Here is a 26573-nt window from a genome sequence, read left to right on the forward strand (position 1 = left end):
ATGAAAGCTCTGGGTACTTTACAGGAAAACTGAAGAATTTTGAATGTAATTTGACATTTTTTGGAATATCCAAAAGATAGTAGAACCCATGGGATAACAACATGGATAAGGCATTTTTCATTTCATGGGAGCTTTAAATAACTTTAATTCACCTACAAAAAATACTGTCTAATATCAGTGTTAGGTGTATAGCTGGAGACAGCTGCTGTGCTGCTTTTTTAAATGCTAGGTGTTGGTTTGTAGCCACTGTAATAGATCTCACTGTCACAACACAAGAATGGGCTTGGGTGATTCATGTGGACAATAAAGAAACTGATTCTATTTCAAGGCAAACATGGTTTGAAATTGCACATACTGCGCTGGAATTTCTATGTATTTCTATGTAACTCAGATTACAAAAAACATGACATTTCCATACCTATGTAGGGCCCTATTCCGCAATGCAAAAAAAATAATGGACGGAATTGTGGATTTGATCAACTGTAAAACGCGGAATATCATGGAATTTGCCAAAATGTGGATGCAATTTATAAAAATCAGGGTTTTCTCTATTATTATAAGCATTTTTACACAGCGCCTGAGACAAAAAAAACTATACTGCTATGTTTTGGTGTCATTTACGGGCACGCTGCTTCTTTCCTCTGTTCTCTGTGTTGGTGTTTCACTGAGGGTGGGGCTCAGCGCCTTCTCCCCACACACGCACACACACACACACACACAGTCATGTCGAAAAAGCCCCCTGAGACAGCAAAATCATCCAGAAAACTAATGAATTCAACACTAACAGCTAAATTTAGAGTAGAGCAATATCCAAATGAGTACTATAAGTATGTTTTACCAACATACGATTGACTGGACCAGTAAGAATATGTACGTTGACCACCAACAATCACAATCTCACATCAAAAACCGAGAGAGACAGGGCGCTAGCAAGAGCTCATCACTTCAACAAACTCTCAGAAGTGCAACCACAGACTATTCTGAAATTCTGGATTTCTAAGGACATCCTGGACTTGACGATTGGTATAAGGAGGTACTGAAAATACTCCCCCTGGAAAAGCTGACCTACACACTTCATGACAATGTCAAAGGATTTATTAAGATATGGCAACCAGTCTTGGACACAGTGGACCCCTCTGGACTGGACTTCGTTCTACCTAATTAACAACATTGGAAGTGACTACAGCATACCCTAGTAATTTGAATGTAATTATGTCAGCCTGGTGGTGTGTCTGTTTTCTTTCATTTTGTTTTCTTTTGTATCGTGTTTGTAAAGTTGTGACTCCTTCTGTTTTTGTGTTTTGTTAAGGTAGTTCAAAAGCCATGAAAAAAAATGGTTCTGTACATATTCGGAACCGGAAAAATATATAATTGTTGCCAGAACCGCAATAAAAGTAAATAAATAAATAAAAGAAGTGCAACCACATCAGGTTTGCTGACAACATTGTGGCTGTATTTCGCAGAGTCAGATATTCCGTTGGAAAAAATTATAAAGCTATGTCCATTTCTGGTCAAGCAAGGAGGAGCGTTGCCCAAACGTGAGAGTAGACCCACTTAGCCGTGTTCGAGCAGCATATGGAGGCTGTCCGGCAGATGATCTGTGGGAAGAAATTGTCAGTAGTCAAGTAATAACCTATTTAATAAGGGACAATTAACAACAAATATATTGCAACAGTAATGTTGAAATGCATTTCTTGTGACTTGTCCCCTATTAAACAGTATTATAGTATTATAATAGCCTACTGTTGCAATAGATTTATTGTGAATTGCACATACATTTGCATATTTCTATATGCATATTTGCATACATCAAATTAAATGATATTCATGAAATTTTAAATATTTTCTTATTGAATTGTTGAAATTGTATTCATCCACCACATGATTAGACACTTTCTGATGACAAAATGTGCTTAAATTGTAAAACACAGAATTCAGAAAAATTAAAACTGATTTCATAGGGCCCTACAGATGACTTTGCATATAATGGCTTAAACTCAACTGAATGGATTTGATAGCACAGGATGAACAACATCTGTTGCTGGAGATCTGTTTTAGTGTGATAACAAACCAAATGCTGTTATAATGCAATTATATTTCAATGCAATAAGTATTTGTTCAGTAACACATAAAGAGCAATCTAAATTAAAGGTTACCCTGGAATGAGCATCCTGATACACTTTGCGATCATCTGTAAAGAAGTACAACTTAACGCTGTTCCAGCTCACAAAAGCTCAAATTAACTGTGAAATTTACAACTAAAGCAAAACCCAAATTAAAGCTATGGCAGCCGTATGAGTCCAAGATGTCAAAAATCTTGCTTCTGGTCTCCATGGCAACAGAGCTGTTGGTCTCATTAATGTTTCCACACTATGTGTAATCGGGAGATTTTCCAGAGAGCACCATTCATTGTCCAAATAACAAATGGCACCTTCATGCCCCCAGATAAGTGGCAGATGATAATCTACCCAGACACCACAGAAACAACACTTTTGTCCTACAGGTACACACAACAAAACACACTGTAGGTGTGTGTGTGTGTGTGTGTGTGTGTGTGTGTGCGCGCTTGTATTTGCTACATAGGGAGGACTGAAACACGTTTTTAAGCTACAGAGTGAGTACATTTTGGCCGGTCCTCACAACTTCAAAGGGCTGTTTGAAGGTTAAGACTTGGTTTTAAGGGTTAGGCTACAATTAGGTTAGGGTGAGGGTTAGGGTTAGGCATTTAGTTGTGATGGTTAAGGTTAGGGCAAGGGGCTAGGGAATGCATTATGTCAATGACGGTCCTCACTGATATTTACGTTTAAGAGTAACATGAGTTATGGGAGCGTACAGCACCCATAAGTGGTGAGACAGTGGTTCGTCTTTGAGAATTTTCATGTGTTTAATGTGTGCTCACATTGGCTTAAATTCCATTTCACACCACAGAAATGAAAAGATGAGCAGTGAAGAAAAATAGGTATATAGTTATATTTTGTTTGTTTAATCCATACAAAAGTGTAAAAATTTGAAGTTTGGGGTTTTACAGGGGGTTACGTGCCAGACTATTTCATGAAGTCGGTTTTTATACGGATTAAACAAACGAGATACAACATGCTAATTAGTGAGTTTTATAGGTGCTGGGGTTTTGTTACCTTTGGTCAGAGCCAGGCTAGCTGTTTCCTCCTGCTTCCAGTCCAAGCTAAGCTAACCAGCTGATGGCTGTAGCTTCATATTTAACAGACAGACATGAAAGTTCTCATCTAATTCTTGGCAAGAAAACATATTTCCCAAAATGTCAAACTGTTCCTTTAAAGGTGCCCTGTGGAGTTTTCTAATAAACAAAAAAAGTTATGTTTACATTGAGTGTTACTAACTAAAACATATTGCTTGTATCTTTAAAGTCTAACAAACGTGTTGAATGCATTTCCTTCCTCATAAAATGTTTGCAAAGCCTATTTTTTAAAGTATTTTAAATCCTGCAGTTTAGATCAGTGTTTACTAGCTTATAGTCTTCCCCTTCCCTGCTTTTGCTGGCACATTGCTGTGTTTCTTAAGGCGCATTACTGCCACCTGTAGATAGGTGGAATAGTGTGAAACCATTGGCAGGACTGTGTATTGCATCACTCGCGTGCGTGTGCATGTGTCCTTGTGAACACACTTGAGACAAACAAAACGGGGACACACTAAAAAAAACTGCTCCAGAGCGCTAACAGAAATCAGACACTCCACAGTGTACCTTTTAAGTCATGAATTCACTTCACGTCAAGGTATAATGCACACTACAAAAATGATCACTAAAATAAATTCCTGTTCATTTCCAATATAGTTTTACGCTATGCCATTCTGAATTTAATGTAGATTGTTCCCACACACTCATTGTCTCAAAGCACCTTTTAAATCTGTCATATCTGAGCAGTTTTAGGAGACAATAAAAATAAATCAGTTTAATAATTATACCACTAGAATGTGGTTCTGTTTTTGTTTCTTTTTGTTTGCTGATTTATTTTGGTTACTTGGCTGATACAGTATATAGCTGTGAAACTGCCTAAACCATGTTGGAGTATCTTTAATCTTCTGTTGATTTTAAAGCCATGGATCAGTACACTTTCATAATAAATCAAAAGATCAGCTCAGAGTATTATGAGAGCTTTTGTAACATCCTAACAAAATATGTAAGAGCCCTAAAAAATTCTATTTCTTCACTGCTTTTTTAAGGCTGACTTGTATGTTGAGACTATAGTTAGAGCTTAAATCATGAAACACCTTTTTGGATTGGAGTTTCAGATAGTTTTTCAATGCGTTTGTATACTGTACTTTTCATTTTGATGACAAGATCATAAATAGAAATAGCTCTGTGAAGTCTAAAGAGGCATTTTGCAATCCCAAATCCAATTCTCCGTCCTTATCATCACATATTTCATACCTCACTGGCTCCTGTATGAAAACATAATGTCTTTTGCATTTCACATTCCTTTATTTTTATTTCACTGAACAAAGCTAAGCTCTGTTGCCATGGTGATTTCAATTACTTTCAAGTATTAGAAAAGGCATTCCCTCTAAGAAATTGGCAGGAAAGATGTTGTACTGTATTAGGTTAATCATTTTTTCGACTACATTTAAATTTTTTCAGCTGTTTGCAAAGATTGCATTGTACTTTGTTTCTGCAAAGAATGTAACTTCATGACAATCATAATATAGTAATTGGTGGCCAGTTAATAAGTTGTGTTGGAACAGTATGTGAATATTATGTCATTCAGGTACATTTCAATATGCACTATGCATTTCTCATATTCATTGGTACCTCTGGCTTGTCGTTCCGTTGCTAACCCTCTCTTCCTGTGCTGTGTGTCATCTTTCTCCCAGCTGGAGGAGCTTCAGTGGCCAGATGGGGAACAGGAGGTGCCTATATCTGTGTGCAGTCTGCCCTGCAAAACTGGAGAGAGGAAGAAGAGGGTAAAGGGCATGCCGTGCTGCTGGCACTGCGAGCTATGTGATGGCTACCAGTACCAGAACGACGAGACTTCCTGCCGACTGTGTGCCTACAACATGAGGCCCAACCCCAACAGAACTGCCTGCCAGCCCATCCCCATTGTCAAGCTGGAGTGGCACTCCCCTTGGGCAATTATCCCCGTCTTCCTGGCCATGCTTGGTATCATTGCCACCATCTTCGTCATGGCGACCTTCGTACGCTACAACGACACACCCATCGTGCGGGCGTCGGGCCGAGAGCTGAGCTATGTGCTGCTAACTGGCATCTTTCTGTGTTACATCATCACCTTCCTCATGATTGCCAAGCCTGATGTAGCTGTGTGTGCCTTCAGAAGGATCTTCCTGGGCCTGGGCATGTGCATCAGCTACGCTGCACTGCTAACCAAGACCAACCGTATCTATCGGATCTTTGAGCAGGGCAAGCAGACGGTCACGGCCCCACGCTTCATCAGTCCCACCTCCCAGATTGCCATCACTTCTAGTCTGATCTGCGTGCAGCTCCTGGGCGTGCTGGTGTGGTTTGCCGTGGACCCCCCGAACACCATTGTCGATTACGATGAGCAGAAAACCATTAACCCTGTGCTGGCCCGTGGCGTGCTGAAGTGTGACATCACAGACCTGCAGATAATCTGCTCACTGGGCTACAGCATCCTGTTGATGGTGACCTGCACCATCTACGCCATCAAGACAAGGGATGTACCAGAAGACTTCAATGAAGCCAAGCCCATTGGCTTCACTATGTATACCACTTGCATAGTCTGGCTGGCCTTCATCCCGATTTTTTTTGGCACAGCCCAGTCGGCAGAGAAGGTGAGTCATTTCTTTCTTTTTTGCTTTCTCTCTCTCTCTGTCACCACCCTTTCTCTTTGTCTGTCTCTCTCCCTCCTCTCACAAATGTCCCTTTCATTCCTTTGGCCCTGTTTTTATCTTGTCCAAACACATGCGCACACGCATATTTGTGCAAACACAAAATGAAAACACGAACAGTACATAAAGGGAGCACACACACACACTCACACACATTTAGTGACTGTATAAATTATGGGTTCATTTTCTTTTGATTTCATATTCACATGGCTCTGATGTGCATGGAAACCCACACTAGGACCACCACAGAAATAGGCATATAAAGGCGGAGGAAGGGTTGATGTTAAGAATCCTGAAATGCCTGAGGAATGATACGGATGGGGGTGCTGGTAGCTCCAGATGCCATTATCTTAGCTCTCATGCTGAGGGCTCAACATCTACTCTTATGCCTTATTCTGGAGAGGGAGACAAGCGGTTTGAGGAGGTGGAGGAAGAGGAGCTGGAGGAGGAGGAAGGCAGGAAGAAATGGGTGGGTAAATAGAAGTTCGATTCAACACATTCCATCTCTTGACAGCTGCGCTCTACTCAACAAAAGATTTGACATTGGGTGCTGCTGGAGTTGATTGAGAATATGACATTTTGACCTGACCATTTGCTAGTCATTGCTTATCTGACCAGAGCTGGGCAGAATACAGATGCATTCATCTGCTGGACTCACAAACTGCGCGTGCTGCTTGGCAGGCCGCGTGTACAAGATGGAGCAGAGGGGAAGTTTTCCAATGACAGAATATCGATGCTGACAGGAAAGTGTTACTCCTAACCTTTTGAGAGGCACGCCGTTCAATATCCTTCCTGCTAAGCTACCACATGAGGTGGATCAGAAACTGATTTTCCTCATCTCAATTTGCTGCTGATTTCATAGATGAATTACACCCTCAGCAGCGATTAGGAGTTCATTATGTTACTCATGGCGACTAGTGAGGCAGTAATGTGTTTATCTTTCCCCTTTATGCAGTTAACTCTTTCACACCAGCTCCTGCCTTACATTCACCTCCAGTGCACACCACAGCATCCTGATGTAATGGCATTTGTGGGTGCATCTCTGCTTACTCCCCAGCCACTGCTTGTGAGAAGTGCCTTTGCATGTCTTGATAACATGCTTTTCAAAAGCTGCAGTGTAGTTAAGGTGAAGTGAAGCTATCTTATCCTTTATTTCAGCTTACTTATACGTAAGCTGAAATACGCGTGTATGAAGTGAAGACACAATCCACAAAACTTCTATTTCTGATATGACTGTATTTACCGGCTCATAAGATCCCTTCATGAATACTTCACTAAAAATATTGGTACAAAATACAAAAATTGTGTTGTTAGGTAGGTCATTAGATGAGATTGATGCTGTGTGTCTCTCTGTGTGTGCATGTGTTTGTGTACATCTAAATGTGGATGAACTGTATTTTTAAGTGCAGATGTGGGTAAACACCCACGCAGATTTGAATAATCTCTCTCACCCCAGGTTGTCCAATATCAAAAGATTTATGAAAACATTAAGATGATATGATGCCAGCTGCCAGTGGTAATCCAAAAAAATTTGGATGGCGATGTTACCGTATGTTGTTTTGTTGTACTGTATTGTAGCAGACGTTTTGACTGCACCGAGTGGAATTTCTTTAACTCGACACCATTTAGATGCCCTTATTTTCCACACCTGTGACTCCCTTCCCCTCCCTCTGTTTTGCCCATTCAAACTCATATTGAGGGAAGCCATGCGAAAATGGTAACAAAAGATCACAGAGCATCTCCCCGCCTTCTGTGCACCTGCATGTGCTCAGTCAACTACTCAACACTCTCAAGTTAATTACTGTGAGAGTCACCAGCATCCAAATTCAGCTGTCCTCTGGCCTGGAGATCAACTGACTTTTGAAACAAACAAGCCTGCGAGTCGCTGTTCAAACAGACGTTTGAACAATTAAACAACAGAAATGTGCTAAATAGTGTTAACAAAGTCACAATAACTGCATGTAAAACTTGTGAATGTTACTTTTTGAGTAAAGGAGCTAGTAAATACATTTAAGGGATGCTGTTACTGAACACAAGGACTCTCTTATTCTGTAACGTCCCTGACCACAAAACAGAACGTTTCTTGCAGTTCGGAAGAGTAGGATAATGAAACATAATTCCCTGAGACACAGAAACGTTCAAGTAAAACACCCACAAGATTCAGTCATGCTTAAAGGAGAACTTCATGTCATGAAAACTTACATACCTCAATACATGTCTGGAAACCACTTAGGCTCTTGTAAGATGTCTCCTGTACCCACAAGCCTTCTTGAAGAGAGACCGTTCTGCCAAGTATCATTAGCAATAACTAACTATACTTGGCAAAACCTTTCTCATTCCAGTTTCAGCAAGTAAAATCAAAATTGCAACTTCTAATCCTCCTGTCTCTCTGCATTTGACGGGAGTTGGACTTGACACTTATTGCAGAGATGTGGAGTCTTTTGAAAATAATAGGCCCTATGTGAAATTCTCCTGCCTATCAGTTGTTTTATGCTAGAAACCTTGAGCAGACTGCACCAGCAGCAGACTGCTAGCAAAAAGCTAAAACTGGTCAAGTGTAATGGGAAGAAGGAAGGTTGTAGTTTCAATTTTGAAAATTGACGTTGAACATGACCTTGGCCTGTATTTATTCATCAGAGAGTGTGACGTCACTGTTTTACAACAATCAGAGCCACAAAGTAGAAATTATGATGATGTATTTTTTACAGTTGCAGTTTGGACTATTAGATGAGGGTAAAAACCAAAATCCCATGCAATGTGTATAGGCAAATAACTTTGGTAACTACTTGCCAAGGTAATATATGCAAAAATATGATGCCCAAATTAATAAATAGCCAATAATGATATTTGCCAATATGCCATTTACATAGTAGACTTTAAGTAAACACTGTTATGCCACTCGTCTGACTAGCTCTGCAGCGTAAAAATGATCACATCAGCCCAATCCAACCACATCAGTTTACAAAACATGCCACATATTGCATGTATTGTTCAGTATTGCTGTTGGAAACTCTCTGTGGGCTGTGGCACGCCTTTCCTCAGAGAACGTGAAATCTTCTATGTCCTTAGTAGGTGAGAGAAAAGTCTTAGTCTCACCCAGTCTTAGGAAATACACCGTAACAATATGAACACATCTCTCATTTGTTGTAGCTCTGCTATAATTTTAAATAAATAAATAATACATAAAATATGAGACCCTATATTAGATTTTACCTGTTGTACTCAAGTTGAGATGTCTTTCATGACAATTGTTGAGTGGGACATAATTGTTAAAAGTTTTATTGCATTCTTCTTAAGGAACCTTGTCTTAAACCTTATCTTAATGATCTCGCCTCATGAAGATAATGCGATCAAAGTTTGATTTATTACTGCCTATATTGTTGGTTCTGACAGAATCACCACTGTTGCTGCATAACAACAAAGTGTAAGGTTGTGAGAACAGAGGTTTCTGCAGAGACGGCATGTGTTCTCTGCAGAAACACCAGGTCAAAGTCAGTCACAAAAATGACTGTCAGAACAGTATCTTGGCTTGTTGTCATCAAGCTTTACCAAAACATCTCTCCTCTCACAGATTGTTTCTACCTGAACATCGTCTCCGGAGCTCTCCTAAAATATTGGCTAGGATAGGAGTAATTTCCTAAGTTAAGAAAGATAATACACTTTTACTCTTGGTGCTTAAGGTTGGACCAAAAATGTGCCACCCTTAGAATTTTTGTCCAGCCAGTACTGATTTCCAACTTTCAGACGCTTGATAAATACGGGCCCTGATTAGAGCTACAAACATATCACCGTAAAGACCGGTGTAAACAATGTATTTCAACAAATCCTGTCAAAGAAACATCAGTAGTGACTTCCTCAGATTGTTCTAACTATTAATTACCTCTTCTAATACATGCAGAGCAAATTATATGCGTCACAACCTCTTTATCTACCAATCCTGAAGCCCAGAAATGGGGACCTCCTGTATAGAGTCTAAATGAAGGGAAGACCATCCACAGAGAGAGCGGTGTCTCCAATATGGAATAGGGCTTTGCAGCACAAAGCCAGACAGAGTTATTCATGACATGAGCCGGGCTAGAAAGTAGGCCACCCAAAACAACAAGAGGCATCCAGGTACTAGGAGACTACAAATCCCCTGGATCTATTATTGAAGGCATTCTCTAACAAGGCAGAGAGCATCCTAATTGTCACTTACTGAATCAAGTCCTTATCGCTGTGTGCATTTATAGGACTCAACCATACCCAACTAAATTGCCTTTGCAGTAAGTATATCTCTGGTGGGTATAATTATGAGAATTACCCTCAACAGCTTATTGTCTAAATGGAGGACATGTCGTTTGTTGTGGCTAGATGTTAGCATTCGGCTTGTCAATGAGATGTAAAATTCAAAGGCAACCGTTTGATTCCTGATGAGGACGTTAATAAATCATTACTGCGGCTATAAATAGAGAGTTGCCAAGCAGTTGTGAAAATGACTTCATGTATTTATTTATGTTAAAGCAACAGCAATTAATTATGAATTTTCTGTGACAAGCTAAACATTCGAGTGGTGGGTGAGAGGGGCTATGAATTTGGGTCAAGCTCATAGAGGCACAATGAAAAACCGTCTCTGTGATTAGAGACAGTAAGAAAAAGGATTTGGTTCGTGTTTATGTGTGTGTGTGTTTGTACGCATGTGTAGCTGTATTAGAGGGAGTGAAAGCCTACATATCTACATTTTTTTTTGCGTGTGTGTGTGTGTTTGCTTGTGTGTGACGAGTATGAGTAAGCACCTAATGCTTATTGTGCACCTGCACCCAAATCAACTCTCCTGCATGGTCAATAAATCAGTTCTTATAGGGTCAGCATTGCAGCGTCTACGGTATCACAATCTCATTAAAAGCTTATTCCAGACGTGTTTAGTTGCTTGCACCAAACTGTAGTGTTGCTATGGATACCAGACAGCTTACCAACTACCAAACATGGAAACACAGCACAGGGCGGAGATTCTCTGGTGATTATATTTGACGCCATGTGTACTCCTCGCAATGCTTTGATCGGCTGCCCCAATATCTAATCATAAACCTTGCAAATTCACAGCTCAGACACAAGAGAAAGCACAACATTTCCGTTCTCCCTCAGCTTAGAGTGACACAGAACAGAGTGCACCGAGAGCATTGTGATATTCATACAGTTATTAATGCATGGTATGCCAGCCAGATCACTGCCTCTGATGCTGCTCTACAGAGAAACAGGAGGGGGTGGAGAGAGAAAGAAGCAGTTGAGTGTATTGGCATGTTGATGATATCAGGCATCTGAATGATTGGTGGAAATTGGAAGACAAATGCATGACTGGCATGTAAATGAGTCTATTTTGCATGAAAGAAATTACCATTAGTTGTGCTATTTACCAAGGAAAACTGCATACAAATGGTGACATTTCTTCCTCTCGCCGAATCAGTGAGCATTTCGCTACTCTGCAGATACACTGTGGTGGCTAATGTGTTTACAATTGTATCCTCTCCCCCGTCCACATCACCAGTGGCTGACTGGAAGGCAGCATATAAGTGACATCTGATGCTTTCAAGTGCAGTAGATTAGTGAGGAGGCTTTGGTGAACTGCTCTTGAAACAATAATGAGGTGATTCTTTCTCCTCAAAGACCCTTAAATGAAACAAGAGGCTCTTGCGTGACTGCTGAATTACTGACTTCACTACCTCTTAGTGAAATCACTACCTTTAAATGAAGTCGCTATATAAAATTCATGTTAACCTAAATCGCAGTGTGATCTGGGTTATGTAAGCTTGCAATTACAACTTGACAATGTGAAAGGTGTTATATAACCTCTGAAAAGGAATGTTGTGGAAAAAGCATTTAAGAGAATGTACCTGTGTAGGGCTCACATGAATAGTAATCTTATGAATGGTCTTACCACTTAAAGCAATGAGAGCATTTCACAGGCTGCACTCCACTGCGTGTAGAGCTGCAGGAAAACAAATGCAGACCTGCTGTATACTGCAGATGCAGTGTTCTCAGTCCATGCTTAGTATCTTATTGTACTCTAGGAGGAATTTACATTAAAATGCGCCCGGCTACACCAATTGTAGAGGAAGAAGTACTGTAGCTCAGAGGCTTTAGATTGGTCTGATGAATGCTTGAGTGGTGAGGTAAAACATCTGATATGAAGGGAAAGGAAAGGTGACTGCGACATGTCACGGACAGGATCCTCACCCAACAATGTAGTCTATCAATCTAGTCAAAGGTCCCGGTGGACAGACTGGTAGAAAGGAGGCCATGTGAGGCCATTTTGATAAAGTCATGGTGATGCTTGTGCTATTGTCATTAATACGCTTGAGTCGTCTTTGACTTGACTGAGTAGCTGCAGGTCAGGCTTTAATAAATGCTGGATTATGTTACCGTACGCATGGCTGCTCCTTTCCCCACAGCTACACATAGCAAATATCCAGACCACCTATTTGATAATAATGTTAGATTATCCAAAAAAATTTTTTTATCATTGATTGATTGATAAAACAAACATATCTTTTAATGATGTAGGTCCCTTTTGTCAGGAGATTTCTCCACACTCCAGGATGGAAAAAAGGACAACGATGAATGAACTTTTTTCGCTGGATGCTCATATTTTGTTATCAGGCAATGGTTATTATTAGGTTTTGCCTCATCACTGTGCTCAACAGTGTGACTGTTCTGTAACTGGCCACAGATGTTTAGCCATCATAGCTGTCTTGTCTCTCATTTTTCTTGATAAGGGTTTAAATGCTACTTCTGACTTATTTGTCTGCTTCATAGAGCTGCCAAATCAAAGTTTATACCGCATAGAAAGGAATTGTCCATTTATATTATGTTTGCTGCTATTCCAGTCTGTATTAAAATCACTTGTGTGTGCTTCTTTCCAGCTGTACATTCAGACAACCACCCTGACCATCTCCATGAACCTCAGTGCCTCAGTAGCACTGGGCATGCTCTACATGCCCAAGGTGTACATCATTATCTTCCACCCTGAGCTGAACGTACAGAAGAGGAAGCGTAGCTTCAAGGCCGTGGTAACAGCTGCCACAATGTCATCACGTCTGTCCCAGAAGCCCAACGAGAGGCCCAATGGAGAGGCTAAGACTGAGCTGTGTGAGAACCCTGCTGCTGACCCCATGAGTAAGTAACCCAGTGAGAGAATCACAAAGCCTCAGAGCCACATACGTATGCACCACAAACCAAGCTCATTTAAGTTTACATTAGGCTACATTTCATGTGTAATCAGAATATGTAATATATTACTTTAGAGCTCAGAATGCAATGGTTAGTAACACAACATGAATGCTTTCGATGTTTGGTCACACATAACCTAAATTCACTGTACGTTGTGCAATTAAAAAAGAAGTTATGCACCAGAGTTTGTCAAAATGGCTGTGATAAAATCTATTAAAGCCAGTATCACACACTCGTGAATTTCATATCAAGTATTTATGAGTTACAGTAGACACATTGACTGTCCATTTTGTCTACAATGACTTAATAAATCTTACACAGAGATCAGGGTGTTATACAGACCACAAAGACCCAGGAGTTCAGATCTACATATATATCTGTGCTATGGAGATTTCAATTGGTTTTAAATCTTATTTTCCCAAAGAGGGCGAATGAGATGTCCTTCTATTCTTTCTCATGTCTTTCTCATATTTCCTTTCTTGTATTACAAAGTCCCATTCCAGCAATTTAATTGGGTGGCTACTTGGGTAAAAAGTATGTATAATGTCTATAGAATGGACCCAGTTATCTTGTTTCTTGATAAATGGTTAGACCTTTAGCCCAAGAGCACAGCAGTGAGCAATAAAGAAGATGGGGGACTTGCTCTGTGGAGAGATTTGAAGAAGCAGGGCTTTGTCGCCGGGAATGGAAGGAGATAATCTGTCTCTGTAGCTGTGTGTTATTCATATCACCCTTCATCTGAAACAGTAAGCATGATCCTGTTAGCAAAGATAATACTGGGTATTAGTACGTGGGTGGGGAAGCCTACATACTTCATAGTTAGGTGATATAGTGTTTGTTTTGAGTGAGAAACACCAACACTTGAAGGGATTTTAGAGAAAAAAACTGCAAAGTGGATTTTAGACCAATGTTGCCATGGAAGCTCTTTGCTCTTCTCTAGTTGTCAGGATGAAGACAGAGATGATTGACAGCTCATGCAAATCACACATCACGGGCTCCAAAGGCCTCCTCTCCCATAACGATTCTAATCACATAGAGCGATCGTGGCACCCACAGGTGCACCAGCCCCTCAACCCCTCTTTGAATTACGCCTGTGAGATGACAGATTTTCCTGGGAATTTATCCAAACACCCAACAGTTGTCACACTCATCTGTCATAAGCCGAATAAGCTTGTGTTTGTGTGCATGGCGTACAACTGCCAGTGTGCATCTGTGCGTGCGGTTTTCAATGTGCGTATCTGCGTGCGAGTTATGCGCATATAAGTCAGAGAGCTGTGTGTATCAGGGGATGGGGAACATATCCTTGCCAGTCACACATGTGGCTCAATGATCATATACTCTGCATTGAGGGTGAAACCTTCACATCTGTCGCAGCAGCACATCAAAAGTCCCCAAGCAGGGCATGTGGTCTCTAAGAGGCCCTCCCAAAAGTGCACTGTGTCATCTGCTCCGTGTATCTCTCACCTTCTGTCTCTCCTATACGAATGTCTTCTCACCTCGTCTCCCCTCCCTGCACACTCTCTCCTCGTCTTGCCCTTCTTTTTTAGCCTCAGAAGAAGTGACATTTATTAATGGCGAATTTATGTGCATGACCGCCCCGAAACCTGAACTGTGCCTCGACTATCCCCGGAGACTGTCCGTCAATTCCTGTAACCATCAGAGTGCCAAATACCTCCCTTTCAGGGCCCATCAGCCTTCTATGAGATGACTCTGAGTGATTTATAGGATTAAGAGCATTAGCAGTTCTGCAGAGTTACGTTGGTATTGATATGCTGTAATATCTTCATGATTACACCTCTAAACGACAAGAGGATATAAGGAAATGCTTCACTGTCCTGTACTGTTTTTTCCCAATATAGATCAACCAAAACAGGCATGTGTGGATGACTTAATGCATTTAATATCAATTTCATTTCATGAACAATGAGTACTGTGGGAAGAAAACAGAAACGAACAAAAAACGCAGGACAAAAGATAAGAAAAGTTATGGAATTAGATGAATAATCAGCTATTGATATTAAAAATTAAGATGATAGTGTAGGTCGATGTCTTAAATTCCAGACAAGTAAAGACACTCACACTCACACTCACACACACACACACACACACACACACAGCATCTAGCTAAAAGAAAGACTGATCTTTCTGAAGACTGTTTATGGTTAACAGCAAGAATTTGTTGTACATTTACTAATGTTTTATTCATCATACTTGCCGGCCAAGACTACAAATGCAGCTGTAAAGAAATGGTGCAACTTTAATTGCATAGCCCATGGGATTTGGTCGCCATAGCAACATTAAAGCAGTAGAATGAGAATTTATAGCAATGTCTGTGATTTAAGAAAATGTACATCAACCTTCTCCACCGTGCGGACAGGACAACGCACATGCAGATACACACATCCTTGTACTTGGTCCACTGACATTCTTAATTCATTTCCTCATCCCAATCGTAACTACCGCAACATCAGCGCCTACCCTGAAATCACCCTAATCCAAAGACTAACCATAACTCCATACTTCCTACCCTAAAACAGCCTTTTACAGAAGTCACGACAAGCCAGAATGACCTCAGATCACAAAAACTGCCTTCACTCTGAAGGTTTGAAATTCAAATTGGCTCTCATAACGATAGATACAGGAGAACCAAACACACACACACACACACACAGCACCTAGGCACTCAGCCACATTCTGATATGTTTCCATGGCAATCCAGACTGGGATCACATTGTATGCCCTAGCATTTGTTCGGTGCTCACTTGTGTGGTGTTTGTGTTTTTTATCACTAGTTAACATCTGAAAATAGAAACTAAGCCTTTACACGGGGGCATTGTGAATTGAAATGATACACTAGGCCAGAAAATATTGCTACTGATTGCACACAGCTGGTGATATGAATGCACGGCACAGTAGGGATAGTTTACAAAAGTGGATGAAGTTTATTTGCCTCTGCAAGATGCATTTTTTTTTCTTATTTAGTTTTGTCTTAGCAGTGCTAAGTAAATCTTAATCTTTTTTTACTCTGTTCTCAGGTCAAGCAACCAAGAAAACATATGTGAGTTACAACAACCTCAGGATCTGATCTGCTTGAAAACGAATGCTGTTTGTCCTTTGATCTGTGATTGAAAAGGGAAGGGAGCTCTAGAGGAACAGAGAAAGCCAGACAGAAACAGGAGAGCGAGCGCAGGCATCCCAGCACCACCTGCAGTACCTATGCACTTCAGGACTGTGGATAGCATCCAACCTTCATCCAGACATGATACATGAGTTCTGACAGAGACTAGCACAGCTGTAGGCCAGTGTGGCTGGGTTCGGCCTCACGAACCAAACTGTAGATTTTTAACTTATCGTGGCGCCCTTCTCTCTGACAGAGAACAACTTGCCTGCTAAAAGGGGTCACTGTGAATGAGGACCACCGCAAAAAAAAGACAGTGGATCTGCTTTCAAGATATTTTCTTTTGAAATGTCATTAAAGCCATATTCTCTTGGGGTTCCCATTATCTGATTTCTGTTTTGTATTGTTTATAAGTGGTTTTCTTCTGTGCCTCTTTTTCTTGCAGTTGATTTAATTACCTTGAACAGCAAGCTCTGCCACATACAGTATTTTTGTTTTAATGAAATCAACTCAAATCAGTCCCAGATGATTATTATGTTAGAGTGATGGGCGTTGTAAGTATATTTTTTTTTTGTAAATATTTGAGAGTATTTTCATGTTTGGAGTACAAAAATAGATATCCAGTCTTTGTTCAATTGGATTTGGATGGTAATGAAAAGCACCACAAAGTGTTCACTTTGCATGTGCCAATATATGTCTGTTCTATTTGATGTAAACAAAAAAAGAGAAATAAATTCTGAAAATGATAATGAGCTTCAGCATCCTTCTGCGGTTTGTTTTCTTCACCAGAACTGAAGTTCATTAAATGACAGAATATGGCTTTAATCTGTTGCTGAATTGACCCCCCCTGTATCTGCAAGCATGTTTGTTTTATATAGTTTCGTACTGGGTATATTATGCCTAATTATGGTGTGGGAAGCATTAATATCAGAGCAATCATGCAAGTATGTTGTGATGTCTGTCAAATTATGAACATGTAATAAAATCATTTTGTTATATTTTATACAATTAAACCAGACAGCATATCATAGTTATTTCTGTGCATGTGTATGAGTGCTTGTGTTTCATAGCAGAGAGAGAGTGTGGCATGTTTAAACTGATGTATGAATAAGTACAATTAATCACTGTGCTGTTTATGGGTTTCTGTAAACTGATGGAAATGTCATGTGCTCGTTTACTGTCTCACCCCCCGTGACAGGGCACATTAGCGAGCTCACTGAGCAGCGCTGTCATGCAGAGGAGATGAGACCCTGCGAGTGGAGAGGATGTCCACTAGCTGACTCCTTTACTCACCCTTTGCTCTTTCTTTCTTATCCGTTGTTTCTCTCTTACTGTTGCTCCTTCCAAGTCTCCCCACCAATCCCCTACATGAATAATATAACATGTCAGAACAATTTGTCCTGCTGATGGCCGAGCCCTTACGAGCTAACCGCTCTTTATTCCTGTGCCTGCCTGCAAGCATAATGTTACTATTTTCAATATTGATTATTATATAAAAACCGGAATAGGCCATGCATGAGAGACTTCTGTTACTTCACCCGGTAAGCATCTCCCTCTAGGCTGTTACATGGGCAAATGATATATGACCAAGAGATGCTGATTCCTCTTGTTTTGTCCGTGTGTGTGTGTGTGTGTGCGTGTGTGTGAGACAGAGAGAGAGACAGAGGGGGAAAAGAGAGGGAACGAGAGGGAATGATATCCCACACAGGTTTTCTGTTGTTTCTCTTTCCATTTGTCTGGCATCTCTCTCAGCTCTTGTGGGACCAGATGGTCTTTACTTCTCATACGCGCAGTCTGTCATTTTCTGTTGCACACAGCCAAGAAAAATCCCACTTATACCCAATTAAGACTAGCCTCTCCCCCACCAAATTAATTGCCTGTGTCAGTGTCTGTGTGCAAGTAATCAGTAGGGGCTGAACAGAGTTTAGATTTGCAGCTCAGCAAAAAGAAAAGAAATATCAAACAGCTCAAGTAACAGCATTTTAGATTTTGATATGAAGCAAAAACTTTGAGACGCCATCTTTGATATGCAGAAAATATTTCAAAATCAAAACATGGCATGTTCTTCCTTCCTGATTTTTACCTACCTAAAATAGTGTGAGGTATGATTTACTCCAGCTCCAAACTCTCAAGGCTCGTACGTAAGGGCCCACCTGCTCAGTGTGCACCTGTTCTGTAGGCAGCAGTTTCCAGGGAGAATCAACTGGGGAAAACATCAAAGGGAGGAAACTAATCATGGTGGACTGAGAGCAAGGCACACTCCACCAGGAGGACTTAAATGTTTCAAACTCTAAGGACTGTCAGTCGCAGGTTATTATGTGTGGAACATTTGAAGTTGAACTATAGATTCTTAAAAATGTACACAGTGCAGACTTGCCAAGAGTTCTGACTCTTAAGAGCTGTCAAGTTACAAAGTTGTTGTTGTCAAAGTTGTCCTCAATTACGAGTCTGCATGACCCAATTTGGATGACGAGGTGACACCGCTGCTACATGAAATGTACATTTCAGTGAGAGCCTCATGCGACATGTAGAAGTCCCAGCACCAAAGGCTTAGGCTTTCTTCTATCTGAGTTTTCATGTCACTTTGGTCCAGCTCTGCCTTTGAAGAAAGCCTTCCTTATCTTGTCAGAACTCCTGATGCGCTCTTTCACAGACAATTTACTGATGCTGAGTCTAGATTAGCTCTGTTTCATGGCTCCTGGGCCCTGGGCTCTCCTATCTCTCCATAAATGTCCAATTATCCAACTCCAGCCAGAGTGAAACCTTATCTGCTTCCCGTCAGTGACCAACTGAGGCCTGATATAACATGGAGTGGATAAAGACACTCTTCACTCTTCTAACCCCCCACTGCATCTTGCACTCAAAACCTCCTTACGTTGCTTTTTGTTTACCAGCATCTTTCTTATTCCTCTGTATCTTCTTTGTTCTCAAGAAATCAGGCCAGTTACTGTTACCAGCACATAGTGAAACTAATATTTTATAATTAGTTGTATAGTAAGATAGCCATTGGTTAGACATGAATCATAACATCCACATCTCCTCATAGGCACTAATTATCATCTAAAGGAAGATCACGCGTAAATTTGATGAACTCCACAGCTGAAATGCTGTGTTTGTTTTTCTACAAGCGATCCAAGAAAAAGATACAGTGCATCTTTTTCTAAGTGAATAAATTAGTCTGGGGTCACTGGGTGCTATTTCATATCTGTGGGTCCACAGACCTACTCCTTGCCTTACTTGCACTGCGTGTGTGTGTGTGTGTGTGTGTGTGTGTGTGTGTGTGTGTGTGTGTGTGTGTGTGTGTGTGTGTCTCGTCACAGTGTTATTGCATTTTTAATCAGCGGAAGAGACCAGGCATCATTCTCATCACATTAGTGTCTCCTGGTATTTATTCCTCTCTCTCTCCCTCTCTCACCCTCACCACTTTTACTCCTGGAGGGAGTTGGGTGGGTGGAGAGAATACATTTGAAATGTGCTCATTTGACAGTCGTTAGAGATATGGATTCTGACAGTATACAATTAGCTCAGTCACCTCCTTTATCTTCACTCATCTTTGGCTTGGGGATTCAGTATGTGTTGCCTCTACTGTAACGACTGTTATGCTCTCACTGTCTCCCTCTCCCCCTCCCATCTCTTTGATATCTAAACTTCTAATTCCATCTTTCCTCCAAATAATGATTATTTGAAAATGACATATCTGACATCATAGATTTAATTGACTAAAGTGTTATTAAGACGGCTAAGGGAGACGAATGCTCTTCAAATTTTGCAGCTGAGTAGGTGCACTAATCTGCTGCTTTCTCCCAATTTCCCCTGTCAGAAAAATGCATTCATGGAGAAATGGCATACATCTCGTGAATATGTTGCATATTTGTTATGCTTTGGCTGCATGGAAAATGCAACTCACTTTTAGATACTTGGGTAAAACAAAGCGATGCATTTTTAACATCGAATCACAGCTCAGGTTCACGGCACAAACAAAAGCCAATGGCGTTTAAACCAAGGCAGATCATCTGTGGCTTAAACAGGAGTTGACAGAGATAAGTGCTGTCTGGCTGTGAAATTTAACTAGAGAGCTAAGCCCTTGATTTCAAGGAGCATGGCATAAACAATGCATTTCCACATCCCACACAGATCACTGTTATTTCAAAGTAAATGCCTAAAAAGAAACCAAATACTGAAATGGAAATGAAAAGTTGAGGAAGAGTGATAGAAATCTGCATCAAACAAAGATGAAATAAACAATAATAATAATAATGTTTGGGTGTAGATTAGTAGAAATAACTGTCTGGTGTTATTCTTTTATTTAGTCTTTCTTCTTAAAACTGATCCTTATTCAGGCACATAAACCCTCCACATGAATCCACCTTTTAAAGCTTAAAAGCTACGAGTTTTTGCTTTGGGCATTGTGCAGGAAGTGTGCAGTCAAATGATTATAAATCAATTCAAAGTGTGAATTATAGTCTTACCACACAAACTACATCGCTGAAGATTGTGTGCCTCATTTTTCAGTTGGCAGTGGAGTGTGGAGCACTCTCCATTTGATTAAACTCTACCCAAAGGCTGCATCAATTATGTATCTTCACAATGGAGTTAATGGACTGCAATAACAGTTGAAGATGACTTGACTAAATTTCCACATGACATGGTAAGAAAAATCTCACTTCAGTAATGTAACCCTCCTGAACAGCTTGTCTGAAATGATAAAATATCCGATCTGCTTCTGGCTTATTAAATAAAGTCAAATTTTCTTTTGTTAATTTCTCTGTTAATCGGTAAAACATTATGCCCTCTGACAGATCTGTCTCCTCTAGGAGAGTGTAAAATACAACACACATGCTAGCATGTGTGCATGTACACTCTCTGCCACGCAAGAGGCAGTGTGTGTTCCTCAATGTACCTGTGTGGGGTTTGTGTGTGCACTGAATGCACGTGAATGTCTCAGCTCAGCTTGCAATCCATCTACCTTGTAATCCAGCTTTCTATAATTCTGGTGTCTGGGGTTTGGATCCCATGAGTCGACCCTAACAGAGAACAGAAGGGGCCCGCCAAGCCCCGAGTACACAGTCACTGACCCATCTGGTCTGGCCAGCAGGGAGCATGCAGGATGCAGAGACCAAAACTCTGCACAAACATCATGTGCTAACATGACACTGGCAGATCACACAATGCCTGTAAAAGGTAGAAACGGTTTACAGCCACCACATACTGAGCAACCCTCATGTTTTATTTTGAGATGTGTGTTGTCTGCAAGCAAAGCAGAGCAAAAAGCAACGTGTTGATTCAGCTGTGAGGTTGGTTCAACATGACATTACAGAGCAGGGGGGTTTTAACCTGACCTCAGTGCTGCTTTCTCCTCTACACTCAAATGCAGAGTCATGTAAATGTTTCTAATAACCTCTCATATGTCAAGTGTCGGCCCCTGCAGCAAGTCTCAGCTCAAAATGCTCCTCACACCATTAACTCCAGTGCAAGCAGCCAGTATAAGGCAGCATCTGTCATGTTTTTCCTCCCCTAGTTGGTTATAAAACCCCTCCCAACTTCTTTGTCATGCCTCTGAAAATCCACAGCATCCACGCGAATGGGCTCCTTCCATGACTGAAGACAGGGATTTCCATCCCAGCTCTGGAATGGATCCAATTTACGAGATAAGAAGCAAAATGCAATTAGTCTACACTTTCTAAATCTGTGACTGAATTATGGAGTCTCACAGTTGTTATAACTTATCTCACTTTCTAATTATGAGTGTAACTTAAGAGAGAGCCGACACATTTTATTATCGAGGGGAATTAACTGAGGATCACCTCTTTGCTGATGCACTGTTTAATAAATAGCAAATATCAGTGATACACTCACTGATTCACATGTAGCGTCACGGTAATCCTCCTGGAAGGTAATGAATTTAAATAAACTCAAATATCTTATTATAGGCTCTTGTTGCCTGTACACGCAGTATCTGATAAATGATAATTGCAGTTTTGTATTTTGTTTACCACAGCTTAAGGCTACTTGTTATTTGTCTACAAAAGAAATGTTATAATCTCATGCAAAGGTTATTAATCAGCACTTTTGCCATGGTGTGATGCTACTGCCATCTACTGATACTGCAGCGATCTTTGTATTTCCCTCCGTTTCCTCTTGCTTCAGAGCCCTGCTTTCTCACTACCCTGTCTCAAAATATAAGATCAGTGCCGACAGATGACAAAATGTACTTCTGAATAGACTTCCTGTTCGGCGCTCAAGGCAAGCAAGCACATTGTGTCAGCGTTACAAAGCATTCAAATGAACTTACTTCTTTCTTTCACAAGATGGCGCTGCAGTCATTGTTGGAGGGAGGACAAGATGCAGCCTGAGATGAGGTGAGGATTTAACTTCATCATGATCATTTCCAATGCTGGAAGAGAATATAAACACACGTATACACTTGTTTTTGTCGCCTAGGAGGACAATGCATTTAATTACGTTAATTCCCTGGATATTAAACCTAAATTTACCCATAACCACTACATGCCTAAACCCAACCCTAATTTACCCTAATCTTACAGTGACCTTAATTACGTTGCCTTGTGGGGATCAGCTTTTTTCCCTATGTGAATAGGTTATTATCGAACAGTGTGATTAAGAAAAGTATATGCAGTACACAAACCGCATGTTAAAGGGGAAAAAAACATCAAGAAACTGCCACAAAACCTACCAAACCTCAAAACCTTCAACAGTGAGGTAATCCAAGTTTAATCAGCTTTATCAATTATATCTTGCTAATAATGTGTTATTGATACTCACCATTGAAGCTCACCTGTCCGATTACAGACTGACGCACTGGGTTGAACAAACATGGTTCAAATAATCAGTTCATGAATAAAACTTGTTAGCTTTTTGGCTAACTTCTAAGTAGCTAGCCAAAAAGCTACTAATTAGCAGTTAGCTAGTGTTAGCTCCCTAAATTTAAACAGCACGTCCCTGCTCCTGTTTTAGAGAGTTGAGAGTTGTTTCTGTTTTTTTACAGATATTTCCAGAAACACTGACTGTGGAGTTTCGGTTCATTCTTGTTCCCTACAAGTGTTTATGACAATGGTTAATCGGTTGGCTATCTCTGCAATACTTGAATAATTGTGCAATATCCGTGTAATACTCGTGCAATATTTAGCTTTTTCCTATTTATTATTCATACCTCCATTACTGCTGTTGCAATACTACTTATTACTTATATTATTACATTGCATTATTATACCGGTAAACCCACTTGGTTCTTCACACTTATTTTATTTTATACTTATACCCACTTGGTACTTTATTTTCTGACCTGTTTTTATAGTTTTTAAAGTGTATTGTATTAATTATATATATATATATATTGCTAGTACTTTCTCCTGTGTACACTGACGTAAAGGCGAGCTGCTGTAACAAAGAGTTTCCCTTCGGGGATCAATAAAGTATTTCTGATTCTGATTCTGATAATGTTGAGATGCTATTTTAGCTAGTCAGTGTGCTGACATAAGTTTTTGGACAACAATTTGGATATTATTAATGTATTTTTCCATCACCTCCCCTTTGGCTTAATGAGGGTTACCAGATCAACAGTACCAACACATATCTCCTCTAAAATGTCACATTAACAGTCATTTTAGGGTTGCTTTTGGTCTAGAATACTTTAAATATTTTTTAATATTGGACCTGCATGGCTACATTTCAGGATTATGCTAATTGCAACTGGCATTGACAGTACCATTCATTCATTTTCTATAACTATAGGGTAAAGTCTGTCTGTATAGATACAGATGAACTGCACTGTAGCTGTACATTCTGTATGATAATATGCAAAAAAAAATTATGGATTGCCAATAATAAAATATGAAATATAAACCCAGTTGCTTCCCTGACAATTATCCTTCATCACTGTGATGGGGTTTTTTTCATTGTGCTTTCAGCCTAATGGGTAACAGAGTGCCACATTTCTTGGGCGTTGGACATCTAATGAGGCCTGTTAATGAGCTGTCCATATCATGTGGTGCCACCCACCATCATACCCTTTCTGCTATTTCCACTGATAAGTAGCAGAGCACCTTACCACCTCCTCAAGCAATAGGGTGCATACAAAGACTGATTAGTTTTGATTTTTTTTAATCAAGAGAAAAGTCTGTGTCAATACTGTGCACTGGAAATAATTACCCTCCTGTTTGCAATGAGAGCTTGGCCTGGCATGGCTACAGGCCTAATTAGAATGTGTTATGACCCCAGGAATTATAAACACACTTACAAAACACCCGTTTTGATTTTTGTTCTGCCAGTGTCTGAAATAACAAAGATACAGCAGGTGTTTTATAAACACTGAATGTGGATATGTAGAATCCTGTGAAGCCATTTCAAACAATTATAAAGCAAAGCATTTGTATTCATCTGTATTTGATCTGGTTTGCTCCTATTTCAGAAATTAAAAGTCATGAAACGGATGTGACTAGTGGTTTTGTGTGCAGAGCTGCAAAGCATCCACAACAGCAGGTTTTCAAGTGCAGTGCATCAGACACATCAACAACTGAAAGGTCAGTTCATCCTATAGGTTTTCATGAGGTTATACATTTTTCATCACATACATTAACTTTCATTCCCAATACATTATTAATGAGCACTGGGGGAGTTTGATGAAGTGAGAGATTGGCAGGGCATAAAATAGCCTCAACTCCACATTTTGATACAGCCTCATTCCCTTCTAGCGGCTGCTGTTATCGATTAGCTCAACTCCATTTGTGGATTCAAACTACTCACTACTGCTGTTGTAGAAGTTCCATGATTCTTTATGCAGTATTAATAGAAAGTGTATCCCTACATGCAGATGTGCAGAAGTTTGTGTACTTAAGTAGAAAGTTGTCAAGTGCTGTGAGACAACTAGCAATTAAAATGGTGATATGAAAGATTATTTGGTGAATTTCACCTAACAAGGTCCAGTTTGAACAGTACTTTAAAACTTTTTTTCACTTTTTTTTTTAAAGCACTGCATTAGGTCACTGCAAGAAAAAGGCACACAGTGTTTGTAATCGCAACTCTCCTTGGTAATATTGGTGTGCATTATTGTGCCTTCTCCCAACCTCAACCCCATAGAGCTGCTGTCAACAGCAACATCAGAAGATGTGACTCCTGTCTGTTGGTGGTCAGCAACTCGGGCATGTGCTCCCAGAATAAAATATCATCCTACAACTGCTTATTCAGAGGCTGTGTCAGACAGAGACAGACAGAGCCAGCCAGAGACTTTCATTGCTGCAGTTGTTAGTGGCTGCTATACTATACTGTATGTTTTCAAAATCTGCAAGGTTACTGGACGAAATAAAGGTCTGGTTAGGGATTACAGGTTCTGCAACCTTTGTAATGACAACTGCCTGGGAGATGTGGATCACATTTGTTTTATTTAAGAATTCAAGTATAATGAATAATAGGGAAAAGTACCTGCCAAAGTACAATTAAAACCATTCATCTATGTTTTAGGGTTGCAACTAATGGTTGTTATAATTATCGATTTATCTGCTGATTATTGTCTTAATTAACAGTGAAAAATGTCCATCGCAATTTCCAAGAGCCCAAGGTGACATCATCAAATGTCTCGTGTTATTCAATGAACAGTCCAAAACCCAGACATTCACTTTACTCTCATGTAAGACAAGGAAAAACAGCAAATTCTTACATTTGAGAACCTAGAACCATCAAATGTTTGGCATTTTTGCTTGAAAAATGAGAATAGCTGCAAATTATTTATCTGTCCATTGACTAATTGTTGCAGCTCTTATTCAAATTATTTTAACAGCCAGATAAGCCAAAAGTTGTAATATGTAAATTAGATTATTCTTCTTGAAAAATGTTCTACATCTGCTTAAGTAATTTATGTTGCGTGCCATTGTTTTGCTATTATTGCAATGTACTGTATATATTGATTGTACTCCACACCATGTAATCACGTCAATACAAATCTGTTATTTATGTAACAAGGGGTGAAATGTCAGTATTTCAGTCTCTATATTTATAAACAGTACAAGCTGTATTTAATCACAAAGTCTGTTTGTGGGAAATAGAGTCTTCAAGTCTAGTGTCACATATCTTTTTTAAATGAGTCAGTTGCCCACAGTTAGATGGATGTTGGCTAATTGATAAATGATTATTACATTCAATTTGCAACATAATCCACCTCATAATTACCAATTATGTGTTATAATAAGACTGGTAAGATCAAATGAGAACAGGGCAGATAACATCATTACAGCACTGACAAAGAAATAAAATGTAGTTCTTTAGATTCACAGTCACTATAGTTCACATTCTACATAAATCTGTGGCCACTGCAGACACATGACTGGTATGTATGAAGTTACGGCTATGCATCAGTGCTAAAAATAAGAGATATTTCTGTCTTTGCAATAATTCATGGTCT

At 40.0% G+C, this 26573-nt stretch overlaps 1 protein-coding gene and 2 long non-coding RNA genes across 6 annotated transcripts in view; 2 read left to right on the forward strand and 1 right to left on the reverse strand.

The window, feature by feature from the left end:
• LOC122883315 (metabotropic glutamate receptor 7-like) overlaps positions 1 to 17172 on the forward strand; it is a 95062-nt gene extending 77890 nt beyond the window's left edge. For all 3 annotated transcript variants that reach the window (XM_044211802.1, XM_044211800.1, XM_044211801.1), the window contains 3 exons: positions 4846 to 5781; positions 12735 to 12987; positions 16077 to 17172. In XM_044211802.1, coding sequence (XP_044067737.1) covers positions 4846 to 5781; positions 12735 to 12987; positions 16077 to 16126 — 1239 coding nt within the window. In that variant the 3' untranslated portion in view covers positions 16127 to 17172. The remainder of the gene's footprint in view (positions 1 to 4845; positions 5782 to 12734; positions 12988 to 16076) is intronic.
• LOC122883318 lies at positions 1081 to 23249 on the reverse strand. Of its 2 annotated transcripts, XR_006379601.1 has the most exons (6): positions 22943 to 23249; positions 22452 to 22553; positions 18247 to 18362; positions 17453 to 17523; positions 4784 to 4915; positions 1081 to 1598 (listed from the first exon to the last, which is right to left on the reverse strand). It is a non-coding gene; the product is annotated as an uncharacterized LOC122883318 (long non-coding RNA). The 2 variants fall into 2 exon arrangements; XR_006379600.1 differs by lacking the exon at positions 17453 to 17523.
• Positions 22424 to 25689, forward strand: LOC122883319. The gene is made up of 3 exons (XR_006379602.1): positions 22424 to 22518; positions 24588 to 24699; positions 25256 to 25689. It is a non-coding gene; the product is annotated as an uncharacterized LOC122883319 (long non-coding RNA).
• Positions 25690 to 26573: the final 884 nt, after the last annotated feature.

This window comes from Siniperca chuatsi, linkage group LG10 (genome assembly GCF_020085105.1).
Source record: "Siniperca chuatsi isolate FFG_IHB_CAS linkage group LG10, ASM2008510v1, whole genome shotgun sequence".
Lineage (NCBI taxonomy): Eukaryota > Metazoa > Chordata > Actinopteri > Centrarchiformes > Sinipercidae > Siniperca > Siniperca chuatsi.